This window comes from Amblyomma mixtum, chromosome 2, assembly GCF_055824585.1.
Source record: "Amblyomma mixtum isolate Tamu chromosome 2, ASM5582458v1, whole genome shotgun sequence".
Taxonomy (NCBI): domain Eukaryota; kingdom Metazoa; phylum Arthropoda; class Arachnida; order Ixodida; family Ixodidae; genus Amblyomma; species Amblyomma mixtum.
In genome coordinates, this window is record NC_143013.1 from 309,711,861 (window position 1) to 309,729,305 (window position 17,445).

The 17,445-nt window shown below is 47.9% G+C and overlaps 1 protein-coding gene across 1 annotated transcript; it reads left to right on the plus strand.

The window, feature by feature from the left end:
* Positions 1-1,556: 1,556 nt before the first annotated feature.
* Positions 1,557-15,722, plus strand: LOC149364929 (monocarboxylate transporter 4-like). Its single transcript, XM_089574918.1, has 5 exons — positions 1,557-1,778; positions 3,476-3,820; positions 4,961-5,104; positions 9,625-10,437; positions 12,596-15,722. The coding sequence occupies exons 2-5, from the start codon at positions 3,598-3,600 to the stop codon at positions 12,760-12,762; spliced, it is 1,347 nt and encodes a 448-aa protein (XP_089431044.1). The 5' UTR covers positions 1,557-1,778; positions 3,476-3,597; the 3' UTR covers positions 12,763-15,722.
* The last annotated feature ends 1,723 nt before the right edge of the window (positions 15,723-17,445 follow it).

The window sequence follows — 17,445 nt, forward strand, 5'->3', positions numbered from 1 at the left end:
ATGACACGAGTAAAAATTAACTAAGTAAAGCCGAAAGTTGCGCGAGTTCGTGAATGTTCATGATGTAAAACGTAACGCAGGCAAGCGCTTGTCTGCGTCGTCCTGTCTGTCTTTCGTGTTTCCTGCGCTATAGTTTACATCATAAAAAATTAACACCGTCAATACGTAGTGCTGCTGTATGACGGCCAGAATAGCGAAAGAGCACTTCTTTAAACCGGTCCCATTACCGGAGGCCGTCACATGGATCTAGAGTCCTTTGTGATATGAAAGCAACCCAGAGTGTAGTGAAAAAGGCGAAATACTTTAAAGAAAGCAATAGAATTTGTCGAAGGACTCAAAAAGAGCTCTACCGGCCGAAAAGAATAAAGTTACCGCAACGAGTTCATAAAACGCACATTGAACGCTTTGCAGTTCTTAGTAAGGTTACATCCGTCACCGCTTCGGCCTACAGGGGCAGCTACTAATGATTTATTTTGGTCCACAAAACCATGCGGTGCTAGTTTCCCTTAGCAGGATGAAGGCGGGTAAACCTGAGAACAATACTTATGTGTTTCTTCATGCAAGACTGCGAGACAATAGAAACGTATCTGCATATAGTGTAGAGACCTTCAACCAAGGCACGAAGATCCTACATTCAAAAACAGCCAATGAGCATTTCGTTCGCAGGAAGCAAAATTATGTGACGGAAGTCAAAGGACGGCTGATGAAAAAAATATAACGATCTATATCCGGCAAGGTAATGAAAGAAATCTACAAAACTTATCGGAGAAAGAAAGCCTGAGAATTTCTCGTTATTGCGTCATTGCCATCAATTTCTCTAAAGCAGCATTGAAGGATACGGTTTGAACTTTTCATTCGCAATAAAGGTGGGACAACCTGGGGCATTTGTTTTCTTAGTCTGCAATATTACCTTAATCGTTTACAGCCTGCAAACGTTACGTAAAATGACTATGGTTTTGTGTCTCGACTTTACGCGATTACATCAATTAACTCACGACGAACTGACCACTGCTGACTTTCTTCAATGTTCTGCTCTTACTTACCAGGGAAATATTCGAAACTGTATTGCACTTTACATGCTAAATATTGTCTTTGTGGCAATGTTCCCGCTTTTGATGTGCCAATTAGTATAAGACATAGAGCCTTGTCCAGCTCACCGGCTTTTTTTCTGCTGATGTCGTCCCCTTGTTTGGCAGATATAACATTGAGTCAATTTTAGTATGCGCACACAACATCCAAAAACTTGCCGCCGCCTCCTTCTAAAGGCAACGCTGATGAACATATGTCCTCGAAACTCAGATATGAGCCATCACCGCAGAACGTGGATTAAGTTCAATTCAGTTCAACGCAATTTATTTCCCAGGAAGTAGCTAGAAGATATCCAGGGCGAAAAGCTGCTTGAGCTGCTTGACTGAGGCCCAGGATACCATTACATGTGACAGTAGCAGTTCAACTCATATTCGAGCACTTGGGTGCCTTTCATTGCCACACTTCCTGTTGCCGGCGCCTAAGGAACATGGTGTGATATCGCATTTCGGTTTGCTTCCGATAAGAGCGCCCTCGACCGAAGGAAGCCTTGCGTTGTGATCAGGAGATGTCAGCGGGCACGTATCTCGAGTGCCGGCGTTCCTATGATCAAAGGGGCTCACTTTCCTTGCCGGCAGAAGTGAGAGTCGGAGAAATCTCCACACAGTGGTCACCGAGCGAACCACACGCATGCGGGGACCCGGGCTCAGAGACTCAAGCAACTTTGTTCAAGAGAACTATTGCCTGATCAGGTACTGTACACCTCAGTCTTGCTGCTCTGTCTTCCTGTTAGCCTACGCTGCCTTCATTCGCCTCCTGATCGACCCCGCAACTGAGTCCTTCATGGCTTCCTACAGCAATGCTTCCGTTTAGCGGCAGATTGTATATTGGCAGTTCTAATGCACTATACGCAGCAATCGTTCGCACTGGAAGGAGCATTGTACTAGCTACACCTGGACCCGTTTGCTCGTATGCATAAGCTCTGAGGAAAGAAAAAGCGCAAACTTATTTTTGGCCTCTAGCCAGCTCCTTTTCCCCGCTGAGCCAAGAAAAGCACTAAGCATTATACAGCGAACGTCTTGTTCCGGATAATGACGCCCCTTAAAGTGAGGGCCGCTATCTTGAGAGCAAATTCATCGCAGTTTCCACGTATTTTTATGCCCTCGCTAGTTCGCAGCCCAGCATGCGTGAAGTGCGCAATGAAGGTAGCGCCAGCACAAGAAAAATCAGCCTATGAGGTCAAGAGGATACGATGTACAGCCGGCCAAATCTTTAGCTGGCCTGCGTGACGGCCGCGTTTTCCGTGCTCCTGTAGCTTATAACTGAGCAAACTTGCGAAAGTATCAGATTTAAGCACAGGCTCACAAAGGGCATGCTTAATATTGAGCTTTCCGCAAGTTTGCTTCATCCCAAAGCACAGGAGCACAGAAAAAGCGGCCGTCGCGCACGCCAGCTAAAGATTTGGCCGGCTGTATGTTTTATAGAAAAACAAAGGTTCTTCTTAGTGAACTGAACTCATTCCCACCTGTAGCCTTTCGCTAGATTCCGATACTTAGGGCAACCGACATTCCGGCACAGAGGAAACCCAGTGAGGAAAAGATACTACGACGCACTAAAAAAGGCATCCATATTGTAAACGTGCCTCTTGCATCCTCTTTTATTGAGACCCTTACTTTAATTTTTGCTGCCGGTGTTCAGGCTGAAAATACAGCCAAACATCACGGATCACTGTGACCTCGAATTTCCGGTGACACATCATTCGTGTAAGAAACGCAAAAGCGTATCCAAAAGGCGCCACGTTCTCCGGCCTCTCCTCATCCAGGCAGCGAAAGCCTGCCGCGCGTTCCTCGTGCATGCAGCGTCCTGAGGTATTTTCTAGGAAAAAGTACAGCCGGGCACCCTAAAACGCTATTTATTGTTCGAACTGTCGGCCAGCACGCTCTCAATCACTTGTTACTCTCCAAGCGTATCGGAATACGTATCTGCACCAGCTGGTAAATCTTTCTTGAGAATGTTTTCTCCAATCGGACTACGAACTGTACTCTTCCCACTCTTGAAGAGGAGTTAATGGCCAACTGAAATTTCATTTTGTTCATCTAGCAGTGTCATCTCGCTATTCAGATTAAAACAAACGATGCATTAGCTATAATTCTACGTAGCTACTAACAACACATCACTGGTTCCTTCGTACTGAAACCTTTTGCAAAGTTCAGCTTACGGAATACTATACCCCGAGAGCGAAGCCCTCGCAAACGCCTCCGATCCATGACTGGGCCTTGTCCAGCGCGGCTCCTCATCGCACCTAATACTGCCGGTAATTGATGCAATGTAGCTGCAGTTGAATCATGAATTAAACGTCGAGCCTTAACAACAACCGAGTTCTGATCTAGCAGAGGCTAGTTAGGCAACCTTCAGATGCTCGTACATGAACGGAGATCTTTACCTGTAGGAATGAAATTGGGAACACAACTCGGAAACAAGCCACCTTTGTAAACGAAGACGACGCAATCCAGCGGAAAGGAAGACCGCTCCGACGGGCTGCTCACACCGCTGTGATCTCGGAACGTGTGGATGGGGCGCAGCGAGGCTTCCCTCAAGCGAGACCCGCAGTTTGGCCTAGACTCCCGCTGGAGCTGGGTGACGGCGGCCTTCGCCAGCTGGGTCCTTTTTGTGGCCATGCTCGGTCAGCAGGCGGCGGGGGTGATCTTCTACGGCATCGTTGACACCTACGGCGTCAGCAGGCAGCTGGCGGCGTGGCCACTTGTCCTCAGCGGAAGCCTCATCAGCCTCGGAGGTGCGACACGTTACTGGGGTTATTAACATTATTAACATTTTAGTTCTCAGCACAGAAAACTATGGGCCGGGAACAAAAGGTACAAAACCTGTACCTGGCTGGGTCCCCTGACCCCATAACAAAGTTGATAGCGATGCACTCCGAATAAACAAATCATAAACTAACGAAGAAACACGAACAAAGCACTTTGAACTAAAACAATTTAACATGATGTTTGAAGTTGTGCACAACACTCGTGCCAATATTTAAACAAAATAAAAACTGTTTTTGCAAAACCCTGTGCAGAAACCATCAGAAAAATAGAGAATCCATCAGGAGAGACACTTAAAATCAATAATCTACAACAAATAAGTATGATGAACATAAATCAAATATACTCCATTCCACTCAAAAGCCGTCACTCGAAAAGAAAGTACACATAGAAATTCACAAAAACCGTGAACCCAACTACAACCACACAATGAAAATTTCGCGCAAAAATCTTTTGACAGGGTGTTGTTCAGTTAGCACTGGACAGCAGGGATGCTGGCAGATGGCTACTGTATCTGTTCGCAGCTGCAAAGCGCTGAAGTGAAAACTCAAGTCTGGCAGAACTACCACAATTATTCGCTACAAAATCTGCGGCCTCAACCTCAGCTGGTAGCCGATCAGACTTGGGTGAATATTTTGAGGGTATATAACGTGACTCCCGTGCAAAGTAGTGTACATTACGCGCGTAAACAATTTTGCATGCCACTAGGAGAGATGGCGCAGCACTTCAGCACATCATCAGCGATCAGCTAAATATACTCCTACCGTTTCTTATCGTTTATTCTCTAGCAAACTTATCGTTTGAGGACTTCAAATGTGCTCGACATCTTTTTTAACACAGTTACATGTAAATTGGGGCACAGCTTGTCATTTTTCGTGCTTAATTAGGATTAGAGTGTTGACGAAAACCAACACTAGAAAAGAACGGCAACTAGCAAGCATAATTTGGTCTCAAATCTGCAAAACCCATTAGCATTTTGGGATCGCGGTTAAACTCAGGCCAGTGAATGCCAGCCACACTATTTCGCGAAAAATCATTGCTTTTCTAGCACTGCACGGCAAATTATGCGGGCTAAGCAGTGCTGCAAAGTTCCTTCTATTTTAATGCAGGCCCCCTGTTCGGGATCCTGTGCCGTTGTTTCTCATGCCGGGCTGTGCTGCTCGTCTGCCCACTCTTAGCAGCCCTCTCCTTGTGCGCATGTTGCTTCGCCGATGGCATCCTCTTTCTCATCATTGTCTTCGGCATCATTCACGGTAAGAATGAGACGCTAAACTATGCCAAGTATTTTGTCGCGAATATATGAGTAGCTCCATATTCTATCACTGTAGTCGGATAAAACTTAAGAAGGCAGCGGCTTTTCCCCGTCAAAGGACCCCCTTCCAGCCAATGGCGTCAGCCGATTCTCATTACCATGCAAGTGTCACAACGCAGGGAGTGGTAGATAAAAAGTGATAGTCCCCTCCCTCGGTAGTCGGGGATAGACCCATCTCTCCATTGTGGCACCGTTCCCTGCATTGTCACCCTAGCAGGGTCATGAGAACCGGCCGACGCCGTTGGATTTCCGAAAGGGGATCCTTTTATAGGGAAAAGCCGCTGCCTTCTTAAGTTGTATCCGACTATAGCTGTATACCTCATCATGCTGACTACGCTCACTGCGGGTTCTTCAGTTAACCCATATTAGCTGCTTACTAATCTCTCGGTTAGAGGAGCTCTACCAGGCGAGAGCAAACAAAGCAAGACACTGCCTCATAAGGATAGATTGTTTCCCGAAACACAACTTTGATAACGTGCCGATCTGGCCATGATAGGGCATGCAGCGTGAACATGTCATCTTGGTTTTCCATTCGAACTGCATCACGTCTACCGATAAGCAATGGCACCGTATCTATATAATTCATGTAGTACCTCAAGAAACAAACGCCCGGTTGCAAGTGCAGCTGCTGCGTCCGCACGGTCATTACAGTGGCGACGAGGCACGGTCTTTCGAGTGTCGCGTCGGCCAGCTTAACCAAGACGGAAATTCCTCATGGGAAGAACACGTTGAGCGCGTCGAGCTGTGCTGCGCACCTAGCAGACTCGCGGAGAACGCCGACAAGAGGGTAGAGAGCTGCTGTGCCGAAGCAACGTGCTCTATGACAGCAACCCTCGTAAAACCTCAGCGACCGCCATGTGTCGAGTACAAAGTCATGGTCGGAGCCGTGAAGGATCACTTCAACCAGAAGTCATCCGAACTGTACTCAAGGCAACTTTACTCGAAACGAGGCAAGCAGTACGGCGAATCTGTAGCGGAGTATACGCCACTGCCCTACGCAAGCTGGCACAGAAGGAGAAACAGCTTCCCTTGGGTGTATTGGTTTGGTTTCGTTTATCGGGTTTAACGTCCGAAAGCGACTAAGGCTATGAGAGACGCCGTAGTGGAGGGCTCCGGAAATTTCGACCACCTGGGGTTCTTTAACGTGCACTGACATCGCACAGTACCCGGGCCTCTAGAATTTCTCCTCCAAAGAAATTCAACCGCCGCGGCCGGGATCGAACCCGCGTCTTTCGGGTCAGCAGCCGAGCACCATAACCACTGAGCCACCGCGGCGGCTTGGGTGGATGACCGCCGAATTTTCACACTGAGGGACAGTGTAGTTCACAAATGGATGCTGACAGATAAAAACTAACTTTAAGTAGCAGAGGAAAGAGGCGTTAAAAAGCAGAGGGTGATGAGGAACCATAAGCAAGAAACTCCAGAAATGAACGCGGAAGTGGGCGCGCGGCCGACAAAGAGCAAGTGAGGGAGCGTCGAGTCGCGTTTCGGGAGAAAGGTGTTAACGATGTGACAGCAAGAGCGATGCGCATTGTAAACTCAAGAACGCGGTGTGCTTCAGCTGCTTTTAAAAGGGGCATGTAGCCAAGGAGTGTCGCGCGAAAAAAGGCGTGGGCCATACTGAGTTATAAAAATTTACTCTGCATCAGCCAAATAAAGAGCAATAGCTCCATGTTGTCACCTTGGGCACTGGGAGCCAGAACGTACTGATGGAAGTGGATTCCGGAGCAGCTAGGTCTATTATAAGCCGCTAAGAATGTGGAAAGCTGTGAGCCGCGAAAAGTGTCGTCCGGGAACAACCACATGCGCCACTCGTCACCTTGACGAAACAAGGTCTTGACGTCACGGGAAAAGCCATGGTTCCTACATTCAGGAGACGAATTAGCGCACTGCTCCTATTGGTAGTGCGAAATGACGCCAGCATGTTTCTAGGCTGTAATTGGATCGAGCCGTTGAGCTGTGAGCTGCGCGGCCATTTTTTCGACAGGGTTGAGATACTATTTCGGCACTGACACGCAGATTGAATGCACAGAATGCGAATATATGTACTCCGCACTAGGGTTTGGGCCTCGTCTTCCTGTCTGTGGTTTGATTAATGCTGTTTTAATTTTCGTGCTCTTCCGATGGTTGGCAACGACTGTAGAGCTGCTTGCCTCTTATTTCGACAGTACTTGCCCATCGGTGATGAAACAGCGTTGATCCCTAAAGCAATGAATGAATTATGGTCGGCTATGAATTCACGTCACTATTGGCGCAGTTTCAGGAATCCGCGATGGATGTCTACAGAAGTACTTCGGCTTTACCCAGTTGTATGACTTATGAAAGCTCTTTCTGGAAAAAAAAAATGACACACTTTATATCACGTGACAAGTCTAGCTTGGCTTAGTATCTCCCCTTAGCAGTAATGGTGGCGATAATTCGTGACCGGGGCATCCATTGGCCAGCCAGCCGAGGATGGGGGCTCGCACGTTGCGGCTGTGTTGAATTCGGTCGTCCAGGAGCATCGAGGCCCTGAAGTACTCTCCTGGAGGCCATATATCAAGATTGATATCAAGATTGATATCAAGATTGATATATGGCCTGAACGGCGACTGGCGCTTCTATCTGAGTGGTGGCAGTCCTACGGGCTGCACGGAGAACACTATCAGTTCGAGATGTAGAGTTACGGTGGCCGACTGATTGCAAACCCCTCATCGCAGAATATGGAGAGGTCAGTCAACCTACCCTGAGGTCCTTGCGATCACAGGAGGAAATGGAAGACACGTAGGGGTTATCGTAGAGCTTCCGACATAGCTGCCGAGTAACGCCACCGTAGATCGCCGCCTTCGTTCCCCTGGCAGTGTCGTTCTCGAGTCGTTGACGCGTGCTTACTCTGAAGCACGTCAGAGATTTATTGCTTTACTTACTTTGTTCCTTTTTCATAATGTCATTTCTTTTTTTTTTTTTGGCGCGCTTCTTACCCAGTGCCCTCTAAGGTACTACGAATGAATAAATGTTGACTTTGGGTTTACCAGGAAGCGAATACATTATTTCTCATATTCACATCTACCTAGTGTGAGAAAACAGTCAGTTTCATGTTTATGCGGAAACGGCTACATCTACGGCGCATTCATTAGCCGAACACGATCGAGTTGGCACAAGTTCAACTTTCCTGCTCTCGTATCGAGTAGTTAAGATCACCATAAGAAAGCAGTGGGAATTTCTTGGCAATAAATGACATAAAATTAAAAGCGTCCCAAGGAGATCTGTGGTTCTATTAACTGTGATGGCATACTCTAATGCTATGCGAAAAAATTGCGTTGGTAAGCAAGTTCCTGCTGAAAAATTGCGCTTGTTCGGAATTTCTTGGCATGCTCCACGTTCAAGTAATACTTTCTTGGAATGAAATAATAGCACACAAAGAGACACTCACGAAAAGGCCGAGAAAGACAAGGACATGCGTGCCCTCGTCTTTCTCGGCCTTTTCGTGAGTGTCTCCTTCTGCGCTGTTATCTCATTCCAAAAAAGTTATGCACAATATAGCCCATCTACATGTTTTGCCCAAGTAATACTATGTGCCGCTGTCAGCACCCCAGTACACCCTGAAAATGCCAAACTTACCATTCCTTTTTTTTTTCTAAAGTTATTTGCTTCATGTAAACTATCTTTGGCGGCCTGTCGTTTAGTGCGAGTTTTTATTACATGACTGCATTTTTCCTTTGCCCCAATTTATTAATTGGAATATCCCAGCTTGGCGTACATTAGCAGTGCTCTTTTGCGTAACTGCAACACTACTTTCATGAATGACTTGGTGTTATGGAGCGTTTAACATCATCATTCTGCACGTTTTGCTATGAGTATTTTGCAACGAATACCTGTTTTGTTGCTCAACGAGCGCTAGGAGAGCCACAAAAAAGTAAGCAATCAAATTTTACTTTGGACAAAACTTTGATGGGCTTTTTCTTAGTCATCTCTTATAGCTGCAGAACGCTGCCTCTTTCTCCTTCTCTCCTTCGCACTGGAGAGAGTGAAAGGCTTGGCATTTTTCATGTGACGCTTTCGAGCACAGTATCTCATTGCGTTACCTAGGGCACAGCTCTCCATATTTTAGTGATTTCACGGGAACGTTAAACAGACGCCCGTTCAGCGTGCCATGCAGACCGCATACAGTGGCGAAACAGACGAGATTACGTGCATGCGGACAGAGCTCTTCCCAGTTGCCGCGTCGTCTGCTGTGCTGTGAGCAGACGGGCAGCGGAATTTTTGTCACTTGAGAAGAACAGCTAAGCACACGACGCGCCAACAGGCAAGCGCCCTATGCGCATGCACGTACTCTCGTCTGTTTCGACACTTCGGTCCCGCATGAGACGCTGAACGAGCGTCTTGTCGACGCTATCGTCATATTAAAAAAAAAAAAAAAATTGAAAGCTTTAAACGCTCATTCAGTGTAACATGGACACCGCGTCGCGCACTTTTCTGCAGGACTCTCGGTGTCGGGTGCGTACGTGGCAGTCAACGTACTGGTACCGCAGCACTTCGAAAAGCGGCGGGCGACCGCTTGCAGCCTCGCCTTCACCGCCTGCGCCCTCGGCCTGTTCGCCCCACCGCTGGCCGAGCTGATGCGAGACGCCTACGGCATCCGGGGCACGTTCCTGCTCATGGGAGCACTGACGCTCAACGCCTGCCCCGCCGCCATTGTACTCCGAAGCCCCGCATGGATGGAGCGAACGGCCACGCCTGAACACACACGAAAGCAGGATCAATCAGCCGCCAACAAAGATCCGTACCTCGTTGTTCAGACGGGCGAGGAAAGCCGTCAACGCTTCACTGCAGTCATGCGAAACTTTGTAACAGTGCCGTTCGCCGTGGATGCCATGAGCTTCGCAGTGGTTTTGTTAGGGCTGACGACGTTCATGTTGTTATCAGTGGACATAGCGACGGACAGAGGTGTCGAACCGTCTCGAGCCGTGCTTCTCCAGAATGCTTTTGCAGCCGGCGACATCTTCCTGCGGCCCCTGAGTGGTTTAATCGTTGACTCACGCGTGGTGGCCCTGGAAACGGTCATGCTACTAGGTTATTTAGTACAAGCCGTTGGTTTCGAACTTTTCGTCTCGTTCAGGACTTTCCCCGTGATGATGGCTTGTTCAGCGCTCATAGGTGCAAGCAACGGGGCCAGGATCTCTCTGCAAGCGCCGCTCCTAGTCAAAGACTTCGGAGTCGATTCCCTGCCTATCATGATGGGAGGAATGGTATTCTTCTCTGGCGTCGTCCTTTTGACAAGGCCACTTTTGGTCGGTATGTATGTGTTATCGCCTATAGGCAGTTTGTTTATTTCATTTATCTCGCAAACAATGTGTTCCCAGCCCGTTGGACAGCCTAGGTGTGTGTGTGCGTGCGTGTGTGCGTGCGTGCGTGTGCGTGTGCGTGCGCGTGCGCGTGCGCGCGCGCGCGCGTGTGTGTGTGTGTGTATGTGTGTGCGTGTGTGTGTGCGTGCGTGTGCGTGCATCGTGCGTGCGTGCGTGCGGTTGGGGGGTAGGAGGGCGAAGTTTGCCTTTTAATCTAAAGAGAAGTATTTGCTTGGCTGTTTAAAACTGAAGTCATGATTTCTTCGGTGCCACGCTGGAGGAGCCGTCCAGGCTGTCACCTCAACGGTGACGTGGTAGCAACGACAGCAAACACCTTCCCAGAAATCAAGCACGTGGACGAAGTGCTGAGCGACTAAAAACCGAGCAAAAAAGTAAAAAGAAAGCTAGAAAGGCAGTACACGTCGCCTATTGAAGAATGCGGGTTATCACAGGTATAGGTAGTGCGAACAACGTATATTAGCACCGAAGCTCAAGCCCGCTTTGACAGATGAACTCGAAGCTCTCGCTCTCAATGACATGCTGAGATTATTTGTACTAGTTTTCGGTATACCTTTAGGTATGAAGCAACCTTGGAACAGGTTAATGCTGCATTATTTTTTTTAACTGTCAGGTCATATTTGCGAGTAGTAGACGAAGGTTGTGACAGCTGTGGATAAAGCCTATTTACTTATTCCAGTTTCCTTACGATATACCCACTGAAAAAAATGTCGATTAAAAATGTGAACGCCGTTTTTCCGGAGTTTCCCCTCAAGGGTATGCTTCGTACGCGTGACAGTGGTGCGCAAGCTGTAATCGTTGCTGATGAAGCGGGTGGCATTATTTGTCGGCTGTTCAAGTGCGTCTGATAGCCTAGTAGGCGGGGCTGCCACAATCCGCACGTATAATCTAAGGGTGACCTTTTGCCAGAAAGATGCAGCAGCTCTATGCATAGCATTGGTGCCCCAGCGGAAGTTTGGCTTCTCAAGAAAAACCGCGCTTATAACATCGATTCGGTTTGTTAGGGTCACGTCGAGCTGTTAGAAACACTTATTCCTATATTTGTCATCCTACGCTTTCACGAAAAAAGCACTATGAATTCAGCCGTAATAATGGGAAAGCTTTTGCGATTTGATATTACTAAACCTCATCTTCCATTCTGGCAACACTGGTCAAGGCTTCGCTGAAAGGAGCGTCTATTAACGGTTTGATGTCTATTAACCAGTTGTTCGCGTCCAGTTGCATACCTACAGAGATTAACGCTCCGCAGAAGGCATTCTCAGCTGCTGCTTAACGTGTCATAGTGTCATACACGTGCGACGGAGAGAGAAAACAAAGCGAAAGCCGTGACAAAGAACAAAATGTCATAACGAGAGCATATGACTGTTTCGCGCGCATTACATTCTTCGGCGTATTGTTCTTGCTCCAATATTTTTTACTGCACAGATCCCTTTTTGGCGTAAATTAAATAAAGAAGGGTTAAAGATTAAACGAAAAGGCATGTCTATTCAGTCTCATTTTCCTCTTCCCGCACTAAAACTGGAATTTTTTTTTTAGATATCCTTGTTGGCTTTGTGTGGCCTCCTTTCTTCCTCCTCTTCTCTCTCTCTCTCTCTCGCACTCAGTAATAGGAACGACATAAACAGAAAAAAGAGTGCCATGTTCTTGTGGCCCCACTGCACAGATAAAACCTGTCTGCTCAGCTGTTCACCTTGGTACTGTTCACGAAAGAAACGACAAGGCTATAGCATGCAAACTCACTTCTGTAGTAAACAGTCGGGAAGCAACCATTTTCAAAGTACGCTGCCATTTTCGAGTACAGAGGCGTTAAAAGAATAAGTAGGAAAGCATTCCAAGCCGCCTGCTGCTTCCTTGTTGCCTGTGGCAAATATATGAACAGTATTTCAACAGGTGCGAAGACGTAGACGCATGATTGCCCTGCGGAAGCGAGTTACGATCACGGAGCCCACTCTACTCGGATTAAACAAGATACACTAAGCTGAAGTTGGCTGTAAGGCGCCTCCCTCATGTGCGCTGAAACCTCCGAGCGTGACAGAATTGCTTGTTTCAGTCCCATGAGAATTTATTGTTGTTTTTTTTTTTACTTGCAGGCTACTACCGGGATCATCATGGGTCCTACGATGGCCTCCTTCACACTTTGGCGGCGTTAAACACAGCACTACTGATAATTTGGATAATTAGGTCGCTCATAATTAGGAGGAAGCGATGGAGACAGCATCTCACTTTAAACAGCATTGGTGACGTTTCCTTCTCGTGAAGGCCTCCCTCACAATGCCTTGGCGTAGGTAGGTGGACGAAGTAGTTGAGAAGTGTTGCGGGGCGTGCTTTGTCAAAGGAGGGCACAGGATTTCTACAGGCCTCCTTGCGCATGAAGAACAGCTCGCAATCTGGCGGTGCAGCACGAAAAAATGCAGTCTCTTTCTCTACCGTGGTCGAGAGTTGGCGTAAGTATGAATGCTGCACCAGCCTAGCACATTCCATATAGAGACAACCTCGTTGCAAGGCAAGGTCTCGTCTCATCCAAACACAACCATCCGCACGCAGCGTCGCTCGGGCGGCAGAGCGCAACGTCCAAGACCACTACTAGTACACTTTGCCATCACCTTCCGCCGCCCTCATGGTTTACAGCGGGTTCCACGCCGCGCCGAACGATGGCGCCATGGATCGATCCACAGGAGATAGCGTGTTTCGTAGGTGACTGAATGTGCGTGCCTCCACTCGAGACAAGTTGCCCGCGTGCACGCGGATTACGCAACACGCGCGGCGCTCTCGCTTGGTTCATACGTCACAAAGACTGCCCTTGCGCCACTCGACCTGCAGAGCAGAGCGTAGGGTCCTTCGCGCCGGGCGCTAGCTTCGTCATAGTTTCTAAATATTACTAGAGGGAAAGCTGACGACCCTGCACTTGTTTCCACGAATGACGCCCTGGGCATGCTGGGAAGACATGGCTTCGGATTGACATCTGGGAGCTTGTTGACTGTTCTACGAATGGGATTTTTTGGTTGTTCAGTTTCGTTTTCATTTATGTTTTATGGGCATTGTGGTGGCGTGGTTACCGAGCTATGCAGGCAGTTCATTTGACATCCGAAGCATCCGAAGGTGTTTGACTCAAAAGTTTGCTGAGCGCTGTGTCGGGTGTCTGATGGCCCTGAAGTCCGTTTGTCCCATCGCTAGGAGCCATTTACGCAGCATGCGGGGTTTGCACGCTATTAACTTTTGAATTGAATGGTGAAAAAAGAAATAAATATTTTGTGAATTTAAAAGTGAACAGCATGCTGCACTGACAACTGTGCACATTTCGCGTAGGAGTCTCGTAGACATTTCTCTTTTAGAAGGACAAAGTATTTCAGCAGTCACCGCATATGTTAACCGTATAGTCGTCGAGGATTGCATATGCTTCATTTCGAAGTGTGGTGGTGGCAGTGCATTGCATGCAGAAGCGAGTTCCACTTCATGAATTAATTCACGGAAATACCAGCATGCTGCGATTGTCAGCATGAAAACGGCCGCCACCAGTGGTAGGACAGGATGCCGCTTCCTAATTGCTTGCACTTTCCGCGCGCAAACAAGTTTCTCACAGAAGGGTTAGGGTTCGAGCAGGTTTCTCGTGGCATGAATCATAGCCTATTCAAGAACATACGGCTCTAACCTTCAATAGCCAACGACACCAGTGAAACATTTCGATTTTTCACAATGCCAAAAAGGACGCTCCCTAAAGTGTGCTATTTAAACGTTAACAAATTTTTTGAAAGAATATTTGTTCTGAAAAATGTCTCTGTTAAACGCAAAAAAAAAATTTAATTTGTTTCAATGATTAACTGTATTTCGTGACATGAACACACAGCCCTCTCTCACAGTGGCCAAACTCAGTGCTCGTTTACACCCCATTTGTTGCATGCACAGTAAGCAGATTTTACAACCGAACATTTCGATTGTAAAAGAACGTTTCCTTGCAATATATTTTTTACATGTATATTTGTGCAGTCGTAGTTCTGTTTTGGCCTGACGCTAACCAAGCCAAACAAGGAACCTTGTCTTCCCGACATTTCAACGGCTGATGAAGTGCTATTTCGAGATACTCATATAGGCGGTAACGCCAGGCTTCTCTCTAGGTACTATTAAGAAATTTTATGACTTCGCTCACAGCGCGATTAGAAGGCGCTGATGTGGCTGGCGCGGAGCACGTACGCACCAGGGGGCGACTGAAAGTTTGCCTTTTCCTTCCGCTCCGGTGCCAAGGTTGCCCGTGTTTCTCTCTTCTCCCTCACTTCTAGCGCCAAGGTCACCCGCGGCGCGCCCACAACGGGAGCTAAAAGCATTTCATGCTCAAAAGGGGACAGAATTCGGTCTAATGACACACCTACGATTCTTCAAGCACAGCAAGTAGAAGCACACCAGCGGCTTTAAGAACAATGCTGCGTTCTGCCCAGGCTAAGCACAGAGCTTTATGCTCTGCCAGAGCACTCCCTGGCTCACCGTGTGGCTATGCAGAGTGCGTGAGGATTGATGTCTTTGACGTTTGAATGAGCGAAGACAAAGCAGCGCCGTTATCTGAGCTCTAACTTGAACCACAATGGGGACCCGCTGCTGACATGTGCCCTTAAGTCTGGCTTCGCCACGTGATGGCCTGCCCTCTCCCTAATAGAGTTACGTTGACAAACAAAGTGTGCGCCTGCATCGCCACAACACTAAACGCAGCAGCAGTTCTGCGTAAGACTGCGCGAGGCGCTGGCTCGGAGGTTAGCGGTGTCGGTTCTTTATCTAGGATAAGAAGGCACAGCTGCGGGAAATCGACGCTCCCGGAGAATCGTAACGGCTCCGCGCTTCGCCTTTAGAACGTAGCGTCGCGGGAACGTTTACGGAGAGTATTTCCAGCTAAGCCTGCCCTTGTCCCCCTCTGCCCCCGCCCCTTCTCCAGCGTGGGCGAACGCTCGTTCGTAACTATACGTTGCTGAATCGTGCGTCCCCGAATGGCTTGCGTTGTCCTTCTCAGGAACCCCCGTCAGGTTTTTTTTTTGTTTTAGATTATATTTTGTTGAAGATTAATAAATTCCATTTCTGTCAAAATCTGTCGCATGCATTTGTTGCCGAGAGCGTGACCCCCACCATTGTCAGCTGGCGCTTTGATGCGGCTGTGCTTCAAACTTTTATTACAGCGCTTAACTGAACATCCTTCCATATTTCTCCGGCAAGATGCTTCCACGTGGCAGAAGTGATGCCGAACACAATATATGACCATTCGCGAACCTGGAACGACCTAAATACCAGTATTATAACGCAGCCAGCTCGTAAAAAGGTGGAGAACAATTGTATGGTGGCGCGACCGTAGTTGACTACACCGAATTCGCTGGCCATTTCTTGCGCTATGTGCTTTCTTCAGAAAATTAGTGCACTAAGCAGCTCTCTGTGCTAGGCATGTGGTGTTCGCGAAGGTCTTGAACACTTGGTCTGCTGCTGCCAGATTTTCAGTACTCACCGCAAAGCATTCGTAAGTATTTCAGGATTCCCCGAGGACGGCGTCCTGTGCCTGGATCATGTTCTTAGGCTTTGGAGGGGTGAGGCTTCGGCTGCGCTTGGGACAAAAGCCCTACTAGATTACGTTTAGAAGGTTATGGCCAAGTACTACACCAGGATGACCAAATCCTGCTCGGGTGAGAAAGTGCGTTGTCGGTTCTGGTCACCGAGATCAGGCCGCAGCACCCCAGGCCTGGTAGTGCAATTCCATCGGTACGCGGAGTTTTTTTTTATTTAAAGACGGTGGAAAATTGCGGGGCACCGGGATTTGAACCCCGATCCTTTTGCAAGCGAGGCGGATTCTCTACCTCTACGCCATCACTGCAGCAGATTATCTTAGGGACACGGGTTTGATAAAAAGCCTTCGAAATTCCTGTGTGTTTGTGGGTGCACGAGTGTTGTGGATTAATTATTGTTTGTTGTGGCTGCCTGATTTCACTTTTCAGCTTCTCTTTCCTTCCTTCCCTCCTCATTTTCAGCTTCTTCCTTCAACCTCATCTGGAGTAGCATGCCAGGGTAACAACCAGGAGCACGTCTCCTGCATTCATTAAAATCTCTCTCTCTCTTGTAATGAGCACTGCGGCCTGAATAATATGCACGAACATGGCTATCTTACTGGTGAGAATTAATAGACGATGGGCCCCTTGCGCGCCCACTTTACAACTAAGCTATGGAGCCCCGTGTAGAATAGCCAAGATCTGTTTTTTGGATTTCCTAACATCGTTTTAATGCTTCGATGAACATCTTGAAAACAATGGTAACCAGTTCAAATGCCGCCATGGCTCTGCAGTAAACAACTCGCGTAGCTTCTCAGTAACGGCTTAATCTTGTCCTGAGAAGCGTCTTTATCTTCCGTCTTTGCCCAAAGTAACCAGCCAAAGGTGTTTGCTTCTCAGCAGCCGTATAGCGGTACCCTTACGGCACTACTCCAGACCAAAAGTCTTCAAAAGGTGAGGACAAGGGCTATATTTACTATGCAAATATTTAGAGCTCAAGGGGAGCCATAAGTGCTAAGCTTCACACGGTACCGTTTGCGCGGTATACCTTTAGGGGGTACTTTTTGCAGGCGGTTTCCATCAATTTCAGCAGTGGCCCATCGCTTAAACGCTCCCTGACCAGATTCTGATATCTCAGATAAACAAGCCCCATGAAGCCGTTGTGAACGCCTCTGCAGAATATTATAGCCATGAGTTCCCTGAGATGCGGGAAACATTAATATCAAAGACAACGTCGCTCTCTTTCGACAAAGGCGATCTCCTCTCCCGCATTGCTGGCACCCAGGGCTTCACTGGGATGGCACAGCCAACTGCGTGAGATTCACGGAAGAATGGCGGGGGTGTTTTGTCGACCGCTAGTTTCTGTCTTTTTCATTGCGCTTTTTGTTGTAGAGCAAAAAAAAACAAACAGATTTTAGTCTCTTATTGTG

Bases quoted from the DNA above. Each gene is read 5' to 3' on its own strand.
- LOC149364929 (XM_089574918.1), top strand. From the start codon at position 3,598: ATGGGGCGCAGCGAGGCTTCCCTCAAGCGAGACCCGCAGTTTGGCCTA. The intron at 5,105-9,624 runs GTAAGAATGAGA...ACTTTTCTGCAG, and splicing joins TGTCTTCGGCATCATTCACG to GACTCTCGGTGTCGGGTGCG. The intron at 10,438-12,595 runs GTATGTATGTGT...TTTTACTTGCAG, and splicing joins GACAAGGCCACTTTTGGTCG to GCTACTACCGGGATCATCAT.